This window comes from Phascolarctos cinereus, unplaced genomic scaffold (assembly GCF_003287225.1).
Source record: "Phascolarctos cinereus isolate Bilbo 61053 unplaced genomic scaffold, phaCin_HiC Scaffold_726;HRSCAF=1367, whole genome shotgun sequence".
NCBI lineage: Eukaryota > Metazoa > Chordata > Mammalia > Diprotodontia > Phascolarctidae > Phascolarctos > Phascolarctos cinereus.
Window position 1 is genome coordinate 404,186,840 of NW_027556098.1, and position 18,780 is coordinate 404,205,619.

The 18,780-nt window shown below is 42.2% G+C and overlaps 1 protein-coding gene across 6 annotated transcripts in view; it reads left to right on the forward strand.

Moving 5' to 3' along the window:
• The window catches only part of NADK (NAD kinase), a 60,079-nt gene that overhangs the window by 21,051 nt on the left and 20,248 nt on the right, over positions 1-18,780 (forward strand). The window contains exon 1 of one of the 6 annotated variants that reach the window (XM_020975995.2): positions 18,434-18,604. The exons of the other annotated variants lie outside the window; for them this stretch is intronic. Within the exon in view, the coding sequence (XP_020831654.1) occupies positions 18,603-18,604 (2 nt within the window). The 5' untranslated portion in view covers positions 18,434-18,602. Of the gene's footprint in view, positions 1-18,433; positions 18,605-18,780 lie in introns of those variants that run through there. 6 annotated transcript variants of the gene reach the window in all.

Genomic DNA, 18,780 nt, shown 5'->3' on the forward strand with positions numbered 1-18,780 from the left:
TTCTATTTTTTCATTCTTTTGGCTTTGTTTTATTTCTTCTTGATTTCTCGTAAAGTCATTAGCTTCCATTTGCTCCATTATAATTTTTAAGGAATTATTTTCTTCAGTGAGCTTTTGGACCTCCTTTTCCATTTGGCCATTTCTGCTTTTTAAGGTATTCTTCTCCTCATTGGCTTTTTGGGCCTCTTATACTATTTGGCCTAGTCTTTTTTTTTTTAAGGTGTTATTTTCTTCGTTTTGTGTGTGTGTATGTGTGTGTGTGTGTGTCTGTCTGTCTGTCTGTCTGTCTGTCTCTCCGTCTCTCCGTCTCTCCTCTACCAGGCTGTTGACTTGTTTTTCATGATTTTCTTTCATCACTCTCATTTTTCTTCCCAATTTTTCCTGTCACTTTCCTGTTTGATTTTCAGAATCCTTTTTGGAGCTCTTCCATGGCCTGAAACCAATTTGTATTTTTCTTGGAGGCTTTGGATGTAGGAGCTTTGACTTTGCTATCTTCTTCTGAGTGTGTGCTTTGATCTTCCTTGTCACTGTAATAACTTTGTGTAGTCAGTTTTTTCCCATTGTTTGCTCATTTTCCCAGCCTATTACTTGAATCTTCACTCTTTGCTAAAATGGGGCTCTGCTTCCAGGGTGGAAGGCGCACTGTCCCAAGCTTCAGGGCTTTTGTTCAGCTGTTTTCAGAGATACTCCTAGGGACCTGTAAGTTTTCGGTTCTTCCAAGGTGGTATGATCTAAGGAGAGGTGCTTACTACTCTCCTGTCTATGCTCTGGTCTGTGAGTGACCAAAAGCCCTTTTTTCTGGCCTGAAACTATGAGAGGGTCCGCCCTCCACTGTGGCCACAAAGCTCTGCTGTGCTAGTGCTCTTCCTGGTCCTGGGTATGCCGCCCAGGACTGTGATCCAGGTATGGGCGGAGCAACAGAGTGCAGCCCCCAGCGCTAGCAAAAAGCCCCCTGTAATTTCCTTCTGACCAGTTCTTTGACCCCCTTTACCCTCTGTGGGCCAGGGGCTCTGGAAGCAGCCACTGCTGATTCAGTCACTTCCAAGAGGTAGTCCTGGTTTCCTGGGGCCAGGGCTGTGCTGGACTGATAAACCTTTCTTCCTGACCTTCTAAGTTGTCTTTGATGTGTGTGGGCTAAGAAGTCTGGAAACCGCCACTGCTGCCAGTGATTCAGTCGCCCCGAGGCCTGCTCTGGGTTTGTCTGTGCTCCTCTCTCACCCTGGTACAACAGACCTTTCCCGCTGACCTTCCAAGTTGTCTTGGACTGGAAATTTGTTTCACTCCATCTTTGTATGGTTTCTGCTGCTCTAGAATTTGTTTGGTCATTTTTAAAAGGTATTTGAAGGGATTTGGGGGAGAACTCAGGCAAGTTCCTGCCTTTACCATCTTGGCTTCACCTCCTGGTAGTTAGATTTTTTTTTAAATTTAATTTAATTTAATTTTTTTTTTCCATATGCTTTTGAGTTGAAAATTTTTTCTCCCTTTCTCCCCCCCCCCTCCCCAAGACGGCACACAATCTGACATAGGCTTTACATTTACATACCCATTAAACATATTTTCACATTAGTGAAGTTGTAAGTAAAAATTAAACCCAATAGGAGGAGCCATCAGAAAGATGAAACAAAATTCAACTTAAGGTAAAAATAAGTGAGAGCTATTCGACTTCCATAGTTCTTTCTTTGGATGTGGACAGCATTTTCCATCCCGAGGCCTCTGGAGATGTCTTAGATCCTCGTAATGCTGAGAAGGGTTCAGTTTAACGTTCTTAGTCATTGCGTAATGTGGCTGCTATTGTATACAGAGTCCTCTGGGTTCTGCTCACTTCACTCAGTATCAGACCATATAAGTCTTCCCAGGTTTTTCTGAAGTCAGCCTGTTCATCATTTCTTATAGAACAATAGTATTCCATTGCATTCATATACCACAACTTGCTCAGCCATTCCCCAATGGATGGGCATCTTCTCAATTTCCAATTCTTTGCCACCACAAAAAGAGCTGCTATGTATATTTTTGTACATGTGGGTCCTTTTCCCATTTGTTTGATCTCTTTGGGATATAGCCCTAGAAGTGCTATTGCTGGATCAAAGGGTATGCACATTTTTGTAGCCCTTTGGGCATAGTTCCAAATTGTCCTCCAAAATGGTTGGATCATTTCACAACTCCACCAACAATGTATTAGCGTTCCAATTTTCCCACATCCTCTCCAACATTTATCATTTTCCTGTTTTGTCATGTTGGCCAGTCTGATAGGTGTGATGTGGTACCTCAGAGTTTTGATTTGCATTTCTCTAATCAATAATGATTTAGAGCATTTTTTCATATGACTATAGATGGCTTTAATTTCTTCATCTGAGAACTGGCAGTTAGATTTCTAAAAAACATTCTTGAAATATGTCTAGGCCCTTTTTTTGGTCATGGTGTTCAAATAGTCCACTGATCCTTAAATTTTTTTTTTTTACCTTGTATGTTTTCTAGGTTAGTTGTTATTGCTATGGTGTTTTCTGATTTTTTTCTGGCTTTTGATTTTGTTTTAATATTTCTTAAATGTTGCCTCATGAAGTCATTGGCTTCTGTTTGGTCCATTCTAATTTTCAGAGAGTTTATTGCTTGGACAAAGTTTTATATATACCTTTTGTCCTGAGCATTAATTCTCTTTCTGATTCTGTCTTCAGAAACTCTCATTTGTTTTCCTATTTTTTCCTCAAATGCTCTTATTTAATTTATAAAAACTGTTTTTAAAAAAGTCTCACTTCATCTCTTCTGGGAGTTCTAGTTGAGTTTGTGCTGGAGCTGTATTTTTCTCCGAGGTGCTGCTTGTCATTCTTTTCTTTCGCATTTGTATCTTGAGCAGTCTTGCCACCATAGTAGCTCTGTATGGTTGGATTCTCAGTGTGTTTGCCCGTTCTTCCTGCCTCCTTCCTGACTTTGGACGTGCCACACTTCGGGAGGGAAGGTCTGGGCTGGTCCTGTTGCTGCTTTCTTGGGTATTGAGTGTTGTATTTGTTCTGGGATCTCAGGGACAGGCTGGGGATGTGGAAGCTTTCAGTGCTCTCCACGTGTCTGGTCCTGGGCAAAATCTGATTGCTGCCTTTGTGGTCTGAGCCCTGCAAGTCTCTGGCCTGGATCTGGGTCTGTACAAGAGCGGCTGCAGCTGGGCTCTGCCCCTAGCATCCTGCTGGAAAGTCTGTGGAATCAGAGGGACAGAATTGTAGGCTCCCCCTTGGTCTGGGATTCCAGCTGTGGTATTCCTCTGCCAGCTGTTCTAGGTGCCTGGTCTGAGCTACCCAGCTGTTGCTGCTGCTGGCTTCTGAGCTTCCTCCTTTCTTCCTCCCTGCCCACAGATGCTCCCGCTGTGCGTGGGCCCCCTTCTTACTTAGCCCTGGATCTGTGACTTCTTAGGCCACAAAGCCTCTAGTTGCTCCCTGTTCCCATTGGGGTGCCCTGGTAAGGGTCTGGGGTGGAATGCCGGTACTGTTTGAGAGCTCCTCTTATGTTGGTGTGCCACCTCTCCTTGGGGCCTAGAGTGCTTCGCCCACCTCCAACCTTGTCCTCATCGTCCCCAGACCTCCCCATCTGTCTCCCTGGACACACCGTGACTTTTTCTGGATCTCCTCTCTGGGATTTGTTCTAGTGCTTTTTTTTTTTTGTAAATTTTTTTGTTTTAAACTTAAATACAAAATGAGAAAGGAAAAAGCAAACATTGCCATGTCCACAACAGACCAGAAGAGATGATTCAGTACAAAACAACAAGTTTCCTTTCCAAGAAAACCTGTACAAGAAATACTGCCCAGTGTGTTCCAAGCCTGCCCGCGCTTCTTTGCTTCCTTGTGGGTGTGCTTTCGTTCTCTGCTGTGCACTTTGTCCTTCTTTTCCCCCTAGCGCCCTCAAGAAGGCTATGATTAAGAATACACACACACACACACACACACACACACACACACACACACACACACACGCACACACGCATGCACATATACTCATACACACCTGTGCTTATTTCCTCCTATCATCTGTTTCACCAAGGGTAGGTAGCATCTTTGTAAGTCCAGGTCTTTCCATGTTTTTCTAAATCAACCAGATCATCATTTCTTACACCACAGCAATATTCCAGCCCAATCCCATGCTATCTGAGAGATTTGTCTATGAAAGTTTTTCCCCCCAATTTTCTGCATTCTTTCTATTCTTGGCTACATAGGTTTTATTTATACAAGAAAATTTTAATTTAAAATAATTGAAATTATTCTTTTTACACTTCAATGCTCTTACCTCATAAGACAGTTTAAGGTCTGATACTGCTGAATCTCCTTTCTTTATATCTTTTTCCCCTGGTTTCTTTGAAGTTCCTGACCTTTTGTTCTTCCAAATGAACTTTGTTAGTATTTCTTCTCAGTAAAATAATTTTTTTGTAATTTAATTGGGGATGACAATATATAAATAAATTAGGTAAAATTGTTATTTTAAAAATTATATTGGCTTTACCCATGAATGATAAATATTACTTCATTTATTTAGATCTGAGTTTATTTGTATAAAAAGTGTTCTATGTTTATGTTCATATGGTCCCTGTCTTGGCAGGTATATACTCAGGTACTTTATACTGTCGAAGTGTTTTAAATGGTCTAAAACTGTATTGAATGGTGTTGCCCAAACATAGTGTAGTTTCTTTTTTTTTACTTTGGTTAAATACATTTTAACTTTGAGATCATGATTACTATCTCTGCCTTTTTTACATGCTAAATTCTACTCCTGCCCTTTATTTTATCTTTGTGTGTATCTCTCATTTTTATAATGTTTTCTGAGAGCAACATATCGTCGAATTCAGATTTTTAATCTGCGCTCCGTTTCTGCTGTAGGGGTAGATTTGTCCCATTCACATTCTGAGCTACAGTTACTTGTGTATTTTCTCCTTCCTATTTTTCCTCACTATCCTCACCTTTTTACCTTATCCCTCCCCACTCCTCTGCTTTACTCCTGCTAGCCACTACCTTGCCCTCCTATTCCTTAACCTACTCATCCCTCTAAGAGTCCCTTATAAGTTTCATTGTAAATATGCTGTTATGGAAAAATGCATTCAAAGATCTAAAGTTGTAAATGATGGGTCCCTGAGCTGGCCTCCAAAAACCTATTTAGATATCTCAAAAGGTAGCCAAAAGAATGCTCTATTTCGTAATGGAGAAAAACTCCTCATGTCTATAGCATTTCAGAATCTAGTCCCCATTTTACAGAGTAGAAAATACTGTTGAAATATTAGTATTGAAGCAGAATTAATGTATTTGTCTTCAATCCTCATCTATGATCAAGAACAGGTGCAAATTCAAGAAGGCATAGGAGCAGGTGGAGATTTTCATGATTTGGAAGAGGGCTTTTCCAGGACTCTAGGTTGTCTTTTGGTACTTGGGTCAAATGTTGCTTTAAATTCAAGACTCTGTACAGTTATGGGCATATTCAAGGTACTGTGCTAGACCTTGAGGATATAGAGGACCCCCCCCAAAAGAAAAAGGGCATTTTTTTCCCTCCCTTTGTACATCTGCAAAATGAAGTTTGGGAATGGTTGTTCCTTAAGGCCTGTTTAATTTAGGAGGCAGTCAGGACTAAGTGACTTGCATAGGGTCACACAGCTGGTAAGTGTCAGACACCACATTTGAACTCAGGGCCTCCTGATTCCAGGACTGGCACACTAACCACTGCCCCATGTTAAGCTGCCTCCTTAAGGCCTGTTTTAACTCAGTGAAACCTGTGTGGGGACTTTTTAAGCTTATAGATCAAAAGACTGGTGTCATTCTGTCTCTTTTTCTTTTTGAGAAACAAGACTGTTTTCACCTTGTGGTGAAACAGTGTCAGTGGTAGTACCTTATACACAGTAGGTGCTTAATGGTTGAAGTGAAATGCTGCAGGTGTAGCTGTGGTGGCAATGAGATGGTCACTAATCCTCTCTCTCGTTGGTACTTGTGGCTCTGCTGTGCTCCCTCTGATCCCCTGGGGGGTTCACTGCCTCCCAGTCTTCTCAGATCTTTTGTTCTCTCCGCTTTGGTGACATTCATACTTTTTCAGCTGTGCACCTGCACAGTCTGTTGGGGTCTTCTGAGCACAGTAGATGCCTAGTTAAATTGATTTGGTAACAGCTCAGCTTATAACACGTTGCTAGCAGGATGATGCTTTCCGCCTCTGCAGCCCTCATGTACTCTGGCTGTTTCAGTTGGTACCCCCCTCCCCCTGGCTCTGTGACCTCACTGATGTGAGTGGTCTCTGTGACCGCCCAGGCTCCTGTAGGAGTCAAGGGAAGGCCTCTTGTGGGGGGGATCTAGTGGGGTACGTCGACTGCCCTTTGGTCCGGATGCAAGACCACCCTGTCTCTTTTGCCCATTTATCCTCGTCTTTGGTGTATCTTTATGTTGTTCCACACTGTGCAGTTGCCCATTTATAATGTGTTGCAGCCTGCTCCTGCCGACCAGGCACCCCCGTATTGTCCTTCGGGTGGTCCTCGGCATTAGTTCTTTGGAACCTGGTGTACCATGAAACACGGACATGTGTAAAATACATGACCAGAAGAATAATGGTATTAAAATGGTGGGTTTTTGTTTTAGGGCAATCCCTCGACTCACTAAAAGAACCCCACAGAGCCAAAATCAGGCTAGTCTCCTCTCATGTTCCATTTGGGGCTCAGTTCATTGTTTCCATGTGGATAAACTCTGTGGGTGCTCTGGCTAGCTGTGCAGTTGGGGGTGTCCATCTGTGTGACACATCGCCCTGTCTCTGACACTGGTCAGGCACTTTTCATCTCAACTCTATATCTAACTCAGGGGTTTAATAAATGTTTGCTGAAATGAATATGGTTTCTTTCTGTTTGTTGTACAGATAGATTTTTCGGCATTAACTCACCCCTTAAAGTTTGACACTATAAAAGTAACAGGTAAATTTGGGTTGATTTATGGGTATAATTCCACATTAAGAGCAACAAAAAAAAATGCCTATTCTCAAGCTGATTTGAAAACAGTGAAGTGAGTGGAGAAGAGGGGAAGTATTCCTTATACGTTCTTTTCACTCCCAAAAAATATTCCAGGGCAACCTTGCCGATTAAGAATCTTGCAACCAGATGTTCATAAGGTTATTTTTGGTTTTTTAACTAAATATGTGGGTCCTGGTTTTTGTAATAGTAAATTACAAAATCTGTGCTGTCGGAAGTCTGAATGCATTTGGAGGAAGTTAGAAATTTGATTTTTTAAAAATATCATTAAGCCAAACACAAACTTTGATTAAATGCAGTTGAATCCTCGTCATATTAACCACTGCTAAAATGGAACATGGAAAACTCAGTTCAAGAAGCTGCTTTTTGTGTTTAATGGCATTATTTTCTAAATTAAGTTATTTTTAGCCATCATACCCATTATAGTCTTGACTAGCAAAGCCTGATAGAGCTTCTGGAATAGTTTGGCAGTAAATATGAGTATTCTTTAAAAATAACTCTTTGCTTTTATTTTAGTTCTTTCAAAAGTAAACTGTCTTTTGCCAGTAAAATTCAAAGACGAAAAATGCATAAAGTTTTCTTTGGTGGTGGTGGTTGTTTCACTTGTGAGTTCTTCCATTCATCCGGGCCTCCTACTCAGGGTAGCATGGCATGATGGGAAGAATTCTGGTCTTTGCCGTAGGCAACCTGATTTTGACATCCTGGCTCCAACCCTGGATCACCCTGCTTAGGCTGTTACTCTCAGAGCTACCCAAGTGTGTATTTTTGTGAGGGAAAAGAACAGCAAACAGATCAAGAATTGCTGCAGATTTGACAATTTGAAGTAGGAAAATGAAGAGTTTTGTCAAGACATAGAAGAGTGATATAGTCTTCCATTTATTGTTAATTACAACTTGTGAATATGTTGGAAAATTGTATTTTTCCACTTCAATTATTGTTTGATTTACCAGAGAAATCCATGAAAGGTCCAGTATTTCAGAACTCATGTTTTGTTTCCATAAACAACCACTGGTAATTCCAGGTTTTGGTGACAGCATTTGTTTTTTATTCTTATGTGATATAGAAGATAGAGTTGGGCCTGGAGTCAGGAGGACCAGGGTTCAAATTCAGCCCTAGGTTCTTAGTAGCTAGGTCACTCTGGGCTGGTTACTTAACATCTCTGGGCCTTAGTCTTAAGGTTGGATCAGATGGTCTCTAAGACCCCTTCCAGCCCTAAATCTACAAATTCCAAGTTTGGGAATTTAGTTGTCTGTGAGCTATAGTGCAAAAAAGTATCATGATGCTTTCAACAATATAAAATCTTCTCCTAAAATTCAATTCCGTGAGTTCCTACTGTATTTATCCTATTAATAGGATGGTTAAAATAAATATGGACGCTGAGTTAGTTATCAAAGAGAGATACAAAAAAGAAATACTGTAGTTTGTAGTCTCAGGAACAGGACAGTAAGGGGGAGTGTACAGTGTGATTCTGATCCTGCTGGAATGGAATAACATAGGCATCTCCTTGTTGTGTGAGTGCTTTCTCCCCTACTGTCCTCTCCCCCGTATGTGACAGTTTCTGCCAACATATTGAATAGTGAACCAAATTGAGATGGATGTAAAACTATAATCAGTCAGCAGGATTAATTAGTCACCTATTACCTAATGAGATATTTGCAAAATGCTTAGTACCATGCCTGGCTCATAGTAGGCACTATAAAAGATGCTTCTTTCCTTCCCCTTCCAGTGCAGTGACAAAAATAATTTTTATCTTTTTTTCCCATTTAATAGCATTTTATTTTTTCCAATTATGTGTAAAGATAGTTTTCAGCATTCACTTTTACAACATTTTGAGTTCCAAATTTTTTTATTCCTCCCTTCCCTCTCCCGTTCCCAAGATGGCATGCACTCTAATAGAGGCAAAAGTAATTTTTAAAGACAAAAATTGAAAGAGTCCCTGATTTCAAGGAGCTTAAAATTTTATCAGGAGAAACAATTCCTACACTTAGGCATATGTAAAATACATATTGGTATAGGTAAGTTCCTGGCGAGGAGCTATTGTAGGTCTGCTCCTGCTCTGCAGTTCATGCTCTCAGCAGCTGGGGAGGTTCAGGGATTAGCCCAAGACTACACAGTCAATGTGGGGCAAACTGGCCGTGAAACCAGGCCTTGCTGATTGAGTCCTTTGGTTTTCTCCTGTGCTGTGCTGCCCTCTCTGTGAAGATGATATAATCAGCAAAAATAAAGTAATTTCTGGGAGAAGGCCATCCGTGGGAGTTCCTATTTGAGCTGATATTTGAAGGAAGCCAGAGATTCTAAAAGTTGGAGATGAGGAGAGAGGGCAGGGCCCGCTTGACTGGGCTGTGTCTGAGACCCAGAAAGATAGGTTGGAGGCAGGGAGAGAAATGCATCGGTGTCAGCAGAGACCTTTGTGTCTGGTCCTAGAGGTTGAGGAGGGCCTCATTATGGAGAGCTTGCCTTCAGAGCCAGTGGGAGGAATTCTGGGTTGTCCTAGAAACAGTAGGAAGCCACTCAATGTGTTTGAGGAAGGGGTGATGGGATTCCTCAATTTAGAGCTGTCAGGGGTGACCAAGGCTTGCCAGTCTAAGCTCCCAGTGGAGACGGGCGAGGGCATCGCGAGCACAAGTGCGGAGTTTGGCCTGGGCAAAAAGAGTCTCCTTTTCCTCCAGAGACTTGGAGCAAAGGAAGGGAAGAGAGAGTGGTATCACATGCTTCAAATACAGAGGAGATCTGGTTGAGTCTGATTCAACTAATTTATTAAAAGGGAAAGAAGACATGCATGTCAGAGCCCCAGTTCCAGAGGTACAATGGAGCCCACAGTCCAGGAGGGGCAGGGGCAATTTAGGCTTGAAAACCACGAAGGGAGGGGTTATGGTGGAGAATGGACTGTACTTTCCAGGAACAGCAGGTGGGACACAGGAGCAGGGTGTTGTGCCGTAACAGCTGACCACAAGGCTGGTTTAAGCCAGTTTGAGGTGCACGGTTCAGCAAGGTCAGCCAGCAAACACCAGTGAAGGCATTTGGGAGTGAGCAAGACTTTGACTCCTTTCGGCAAACAGGCTTATTCTGTGCCCCCTACATCTGCATAGTGCTGCGGTAACTCATGGAGTTTTTTCGCACCGGGTAGCATTGTAGAGGGGAGAGGAGGGAGCTTACAAAATGGCCTCGTTTTTTGTTAGTGTAGTGGAAGCTCTGTTCATTAGCAGTCCAGATCGTTTTGAGAATACTTCCACTTCTTGTTGTTCAATTGTTTCAGACTCTTTGTGACCCCATTTGGGTTTTTCTTAGCAAAGATATTGGAGGGGCTTGCCATTTCCTTTTCCAGTGTGTTTCCATTTTACAGATGAGGAAACTGAGGCAAAAAGAGTTCAGTGACTTGTCAAGCAAGGGTCATACAACTAGTATGTGTCAGAGGCCAGATTGGAACTCAGGATGATGAGTCTTCGTGACTTGAGGCCCAACAAACTATCGGGTGCACCACCTAGCTGCCTGGTGTGTTTCTGCTTAATGGGATACAAACCCGTGTGCTCTCCTTCCTTTGCATGTCAGACCTTTGATTTCATCATGTGCGTTTTCCTTCCAAGCTTATCACCCTCCCTGCCCCCAATTTATAATAGCAGTCTAGCTGGAGCCAACTTGGTGATGAGCCTGCCTGGTGGAGCCAGTCTGGTCCTTGGATGGCAACCAAACAGAACACGAAGGGGATGTGGGGAGTACTTGCCAGGGTTCACAAGTGAGGCTCAAGTCAGCTCCATACTAAAGTGAGGAAGCCCAGCAGGACTCTAGGGTAGGTTAATAGTAATACCATGGTCACCAATAGCCAGCATTTATATAGCACTTTAAGGTTTTCAAAGTGCTTTTACTTTTATCTTTTTACAGATAAGGAAACCTTGAGACTTAGAGGTTAAGTGCCTTGTCCCTGGTCACACAGCTAGGAAGCGTCTGAGGAAAGATTTGAACTTTCGTCTTCCTGACTCCAAGTTAAGCAATCTATCTGCTGTACCACCTAGCTGTCACATAATTAGTCAAATTATAAATAGTCCATAGTTACTTGGAACCTGCTTTCCTGATAACAGAGCTGTGACATAGGTATAGAATGCATGTATCGAGAGAGAAAGTGTGTGCTGGTGAATAGAACACCAAGCCCCCTCTGAAATCAGCTGTGTGATTTTGACTAATCATTTAACCCAGTTGAGCCTCCATTTCCTCCTCTATAAAACACCGCCTAGAGGTCCTTCTTCAGCAAGGAGTCTAGTCCTCATGCATGCATTAAGATGATACAAGATGACTTACACTCAGAGTTCACTGCTGCAGAGGTCTCTGTTCTTGACAAAAATGGGGGGGGCAGGGAGATATTGACTTGTCAAAGGTATCATCCTCTGCTGTGGCATTCTGTGCTAAGCTCTAAATGCAAGAGCTTGCGTGTGGAGAACAGAGAAGAGCAGTTTGACTGAACCAGAAAGTGAGGAAAAGGGAAGATATGGAATGAAGCTGAAAGATATGTTGGGTCAAGGTTGCACTGGACTTACAAGCCAAGTGGGAGTTTATATTTGATCCCAGATTTGAAAGGGGTCCAAGTAGGAGAGTGGCATTGTCAGAGCTGTGCCTAAAAGAAAATCACTTTGGCCCCTGAGGGAAGGATGGGTTTTGGAGTAGGGGGGAACTTGAGGCAGCAAGAGCAATCGGGGCCGTCGCAGTAGTCCAGGCAAGGGGCTGAACTAAAGTGGTGGCTGTAAGAATAGGGAGAACGGGTCTGATGCAGGAGATGTTGTCAAGGTAGAAATGGCAAGGTTGATCAATTGATTGGATATGTAAGATGAGGGAGGGGAAGGAGGGAGTGAAATGCTGAGTGTGCAGACTAGAGACTGGTAGAAGATTGTTGAGCTTTTGACAAGAGTAGGGACTTTGAGTAGGAGAAGGGTTAGGTGGATAATGAGTTCTGTTCGGGGTATGTTGAGTTTGAAATGTGTACAGAATACCCAGTTTAAGTGAATTAGCAGAGAAGCTTATCGTGACAGTCTCTACAAAGAGCAGGATATAAAATAAACCCACAGAAAATCTTTTCTCTATAGCAGTAACAAAATCCAGGAGGAAATGATAGAAGGGGCTTTAATGTTTATAGAGCTGTCTGTCTCTCTCTTTCTCCTGCCCCTCCCCTCCTTTTTTTGATTCTGACCATAGGTACCCCTGGGCAGTAGGTAGTTGCCCATTTTACGGGTTGTGAAATTGAAGTTGAGGGAGGTTCAGTGACTTGCCTAGGTCACCAGTATAGCAACAAGTGTTTATAACCCAGGTCTTTTTTGATCTCTTCTGAATCGTTGCTGGATTATGGGGATTGTGGTGTTATGAGGTGGATGAACTATAAAATGTGATATATCTTTTGCTGCGGTTTGTATATGGGATTATCAATCAATTAAGCATTCATTAAGTGCTTTGTGCCAGGCACTGGGGGGCATACAAAGAAAGGCAGAAGCATGTCCAGTGTCCTCATATTCAAGATACAAAAAATTGTACGTACAAGATACACATAGTATAAATTGGAGATAATCCCCAAGGGGAGGCCCGAGTGGTGGGCATAGCTGGGTGAAGGGCTGGGAAAGGCCTCTTCTAGGCCGTAGGATTTGGGCTGTCTTGAAACCAGGAGGCAGAGGTGAGGAGTATTCCAGGCATGGGAGTGGGGTGGGGTGGGGTGGGGTGGAGTGGAAATCCATTGGGCCCAATGAGAAAAAAAATTGAAACCTTCAGATTTCTTAATTATTTTCCTCTTGATTTGAAATAGCTGTAATGAAATAAACCTTGAGTCTGATTAATATGGACAATACTGACATGGGAATGACCTTTGCCATATTTTTTAAGAAATTAGTCTCACTAGTCACTTGGATGACCTAAAATGACTTCGCTGCTCTCCTCAGAGAATTCGTCAGCCAACGGCCTAATAACCATAAGAGGCATTGAAAAAACCTCACAAAAAGACAAGCACAATAATCCATCTGGATGAGGAAGTTTCAAAACCTTTAAAGCTCAGATGACTCAAGTGCCTATAAGGATAACATCTGTGCAAAGCTCGGCTGAAATCTAAAATGTTGTCATGATCCAAGAGGGCTTCTCAGGGCTCCTTAGAGGTGGTTCAGTACTTGACAGACAATACGATACTGGTGGCACTTTACAGACCCCAGCGTTCCTACTTAAAGTCTCAGTTGCAGTTGGCAAAATTGGGGAAAATTAATAATGACTGAAAAATATGTAAACATATTCAAATATATATGGAATAATAGACTTTAAGTAATATGCCAGTTAACTTACATCTGTTGCAGGGGTTCTTGTGTAATGCCATTGCTAGGCTCTTAGCAACAACTTATCTCTCTCATACAATGACCATATGGTTTGAGCATGTTATTATAGCCATGGTTCCATAGGACTATGATAAATAGGTATTTGTAATGAAAGTGCCTGGAGAAACCAGCCAAGTGTAAAGACTCGTAGGAGATCTGTATTAGAAAATGGGGAAAAAGGAACAATGTACGTGAGTCACACGCTTGCAGCTTTGTTTGTGAATCCTGAGTGCCCCAAGTGCCTTGCTACGTTTATTAGAAAGTATGGGAAACATTGCTGGAATTATTCCATCAGATCATTTTGACAAAATGAAAAGACATATTAGCCTTCGGAGCACATTCTCCCTCAGGGCTAACCCAGCAGCTTTTTTTGAAGGCTGTGGAGGCGTAAGAGGTCCAAGAACAGTTGTGAATTAAGTGGCATTGTCACATTTTTCCAGCATTTGTCCTTTAGACTATAAATTTTGTAAGTTTGGGTAGCAATGTCTTTTTATGATGCACATTCAAAATGCCACTCCATTCAAGTGTTGGTTAGTCATGCTGCAAAAAGAAACCCCTTATTCATATAAACTTGATAAAGTAACCTTCTTTAACATCTGGAATATGTCTTTGAAAGTTTTGGTTTCTGCCCTTAGCAGTAACCTGTCATTTATCAGCTGTTTGGTTCTGTGTGGCAAGACGTACTTTGAATAAGTCTGTGATTGGATTTATGTCAAATTTGGCAAAATAGAAAATGTCTTCTGTGCTTTCTATTTTTGAATTTGAATATTCATTTGTAAGCAAAATCCATTTTCCTTCCTTATTTCTAAGTGCTTATTACCAAAATGAGAGATGGAAACTTTTTCTTGTCAAGTAAAGATTAATTAAAAATACTTTGATATGTTTTATTTCAAATATTTTGGAAAGCTGGCCTTAACACATTTGTAAAATGTATTTTTTACTGAAAATCTTAAGGGCAGAACAAAGCCAGGGGCTCAGGTTTTGGAGTGTGTCATTCTCAGGCCAGACTTTTGCGTAGGGAATTTTCTCCATTTAGTTTGAGCCACTGAAGAAATGAGACAGTTCTGCAGTTTGCTTCAAACCCAGTATATAAATAGCTTAGTAATTATTATTGGGCAGCTAGGTAGTACAGTAGATATGAGTGACAGGCCTGCAGTGAGGAACACTCCTCTTCCTGAGTTCAAATCCGGCTTTGGACACTTCCTAGCTGGGTGACCCTGGGCAAGTCACTTAGCCCTGTTGGCCTCAGTTTCCTCCTCTGTCAAATGAGCTGGAGAAGGAAATGCCAAAGCACTCCAGTATCTCTGCCAAGAAAACCCCAAAGAGGATCAAGAAGAGTTGGACCCGACCGAACAGCGGCAGCAGTGTTGTCATTTCAGGAGGGGGCACTCACTCTCCCAGCTCTGCTCACTGTCTAGACTGCTTTACTTCCTTGCCAATCACTTTGCCTCCCCTCACCCTTCCAGTTCCACTTTGTGTTGTCTTATGCAAGAATGGAAACTCTTTGGGGGTAGAGACTGTCTTGTTTGATTATTTTTGGTAATAAATGCTTTATGTTACAGTGAGTTAAATAATTTTCTTGTTTGCTAACCCTTTAGGGACAGTTTCTGTCATCTGCTTGTTCGTTGTTGAGGTATTTATTTAGGAGGTTATACAGTTGTTAGAATACCATTGGCCATAAGATATGTATCAGATGTAGTCATCTGCTGTCATTGTTTCATTCCCTCTTTGTAAAGAATCATGAATTGCTATTTCCTGAACTTGGAACAACCTTTTATAATTCTCCAGAAGAGTACTTTAAGAAAGACTGAAAAGGCAATAGGAAGCTAAGGAAGCACCCTTGAGGAGCACGCAGGGCAGTTTGTCTTATTTGTCAGTGTTCCCTCCCTCTTCCCTATTCTTGGAGCACTTTGATCTCTTCTTTGCCCTTTTCACCCACTACCTTGTATCACACTTAACATCTTATTCCCTCCCCCCCCCAATAAAATGCTAGCTCTGTAAGCACAGGCCTACTTTTCATGTCTTTATGTCCTTATTGGGCAAGGACAGCTTTTATTTATGGATCCTCAGTGGTGATGTCAGTACTTTACACATATCTAATCTCTCTGTGATCTCATCATTGGGGGTCTTCTTTCTAGCAATACAGGTTGTAACCCATCCATCCCTATGCTACTCCCACCCAGGTCTTCCCCCATGCCTGGGGATACCAGCGGAGCACACACATTCTGCCCTTCTCTCTCACTCTTGCTGCCTTTTTCACTTATGGGTTGTGTGTTGTTTTACATCTTTTAATCTTCTCTTTCATAATTCTTTATTTGTAATGTGTTAATAGTATATTCACACTCACCATGTGCCTCTCCATTTCCCATTTTCTTTTCTTCTGAAGCGTTGTGCCCTGACTGAACTGTGTAATTCCAATTGAATGTTTCTGTTGAAAAGATGGATCTTTGCTTGTGTCAGTACAAGAATTGTGCAGTTTTCCAAAGATACTTCAGCCTCCTTTTCTCTCCCTGTTTAATTCTGAGTCCAATTTATTTTCCATTTCTCATGTCACTTGGTAGTGTCTGTCTAACTGCTGATGGATGAGTTGTGTAGGTTTTCCTTATCTAACTGCATATCATAGCCTGGATAAAAGGCATTTTTCATTTCCCTTGTTTTTCCTGTATGGTTGGTCAGGCCAGATTCTTTCAAATGGTCATGTGTATTACCCAGGAGCCTCTCAGTTTTTCTGAAGCTTGATGTAACCAGCTAAGTACCATCTCCAGAGAGCAGTATCTGGAGGCCTTCACCATCTGTATGGAATGCCTCTTTCAGCCTGGGACTCTGCTGCTTTTACTCTGTGATTGTGGCCAACTCAGAATCTTTAGACAAGCTCATCCCTGGTGTGAGAGCCTTCAGGGAATCCTATCTAAGCTTGAGGGATGTCTGAGAAACACCTTCTTGGTTATTTTGCTCTGTGGAATCAAGTACCCTAAGGTTACTCAAACATCTTTTTATGGCAGCTAGGCAAACATAGGCAGCAGGGTGGTACAGTGGACAGACTTTGGGGTCTAGATCAGGGAGACTCATCTTCTCAAGTTCAAATCCAGCCTCAGACACTTATTAGCTGTGTGACCCCAGGCAAGTCACTTAGCCCTGTTGGCCTCAGTTTCCTGATCTATAGGGGGGAAAAAATGAGCGAGAAGGAGATGGCAAACCATTCAGTATCTTTGCCAGGAAAACCCCAAATGAAGTCACCAAGAGTTGTAGACAATTCAACAACCATAAAGAAGAATGAAAAGATTTTCATAATCTGATGCCCAGGGAGTAAGCAAAGCTAAGGAAATGACTGCAACAGTGTAAATGGAAAGAACGAGACAAAATAATGCTGCCAGTGACAAGGAACGAGCCTGGCCCTGGAGAAGAGAGTGGGGGGAGTGCTCCCCTTGCCCAAGTCACAGCTGTTGTACCTTAAAGAATAATTTGTTATGGTGGGAGCAGGAAGGATTCTAGAAGAAGTTTTGGTAATATTAAAAAAAGATATAAAAATTTTACTTTAAAAAAATTACTCAAGAATTATTCTCAATTAAAATATCCCTTTCACTTCTTGGGATGTTATTTGAAGCTTACATATCTAGCACTTTTTGGTTCTTTTCTCAGAGTATTCATGATAAATAGATTTAAAGATTTTATATAGTCTGTAAGTTTTGGGCTTCTCTCATTCCTTTCTCCTGAATCATGTTTTCCAATTTTTTTTAAACTGTCTTTGTCTAATGTTGCATGGAGTCACTGAAGATTTTATTTTGATTTAATTTGGTGGTCTTACTGAGTTTTTCATGTAATTTCTCTACTTCTTTATCCTCTACAAAAGGTGCTGGTGTATATATACTTCATGATGGTTTTTTCCCCTATGATCGTTGAAGCTGAGGATGGCCAAATACCCATGACGTGCTTTGGTGCTTTATTTTCCTTTCCTGAGAGAGCCCACGAACACTCCTTCCATTCTCATTTTGTTTCTGGCAAGAATGTCAAGATTGCTAGGCTTGAGTACTGCATCTAGTCGTTGGTCATTGGACAGGGATCTCACGTTTAAACAGTAATGAACCCCAATGCCAGAGATGAATCATGTTGCCCGTTAGAGAGGTGATGGGTTCAGTACAGGTTGAAGCTTCTTGTTTTTGACATGGCCAATGCTGTAATTTGTTTTGCTTTTTTGTAATGGGAAAAAGCACCAGTAAAAAGTTTTTGGATGATCTAAAAACTGATATTTAACACACTCTGCCACTGTCATTGCCACAGTAGATGGGCAACTCCGTAGGACTTAGGGCCATTTTGTATTTTTTGTTCAGCGGGCTGCAAATACAGAGAGGCAGGAGATTTGGAATATTGTGCATAAGGAACAGCCATTAGGCCAGATATTTTAGAAAATAGATGTGTAAGGGGAAGAACTTTATAATCTACCTGGAAAAGTAAGCTGTTACCAGACCATGAAGGGTCGTTCCCAGCAGAGGGGTTTGTCTTTATTCTCTCCTAGGAACAGTGGGGAGGCTTTGAAGCTTCTGGAGCAGGAAAGTGACATGGTCAGGCCTGGGCCTGGGTCTGGAGTCACTTTGGTAGCTGGGGGAGGGATACATTGGAGAGAAGAGTGATCTACTAAGCTGTTGGGCTAGGCCAGGAATTGGAAGGCCAACTACAGCCTGTTTTTGTGGCCCCTGAGAGTCCTTAGCTGGGACTGTAGTTTACCAACCCTTGGTCTAGTCCATTAGAGAGGCAATGAGAGCTTGCACTAGTGTGGTTGTGGTGTAAGTAGAGAAGAGGGTGTGGATCAGAAGGATTGTGGAGATGAGTCAACAAGACCCAGTGACTGATTGGAATTGGGGGGAGTGGGGCAGGGATGCAGAGGAAGGCGTGAAAGATGACTCCAAGATTGCAAATGTGAGCAACTAGAAAGTAATGGTGTCCTCACTAGAAATAGGGTTGTTAAGAAGAGAAGCAGGTGATACTTGACAGGTTAAGTTTGAAATGCTTCTGGGACATTTGAGTGGAAAAGTCAAGCAGGCTGATAGAGATGTGAGATTGCAGAGATCCTGAAAAGGAAGTTGGGAGAACCATGAGAAAACAGGGTAGTGAAACTCAGGAAGGAGGAGAAAGTGTGCAGGAGGTGGAGCAGTCAACAGCGTGAGAGGCTGCAGAGATCTCAGGGAGCAGGACAACCAAGGAGGCTTCTGCCGTCAGCAGAGGTTGGCCGGGACAGTTTCTCAAGGGGCTGAGAAGTGAGTGGGAGCCAGGCATGTTCCTCAAGATAGAAAAAGGCCCATTACACCAAAATGTATGTATTGAAAACAAAAGTCACCCATCATTTGGGGAATGGATAAATGCATTATGGCACCGGAATATCATGGAATGTTATTTCACTGTAAGAAATCACAATGATGAGGACTATACAAAACCAGGGGAAGGCTTGTAGATGAAGGAAGCAGAACCAGGACCAGGACCATAGTGTAT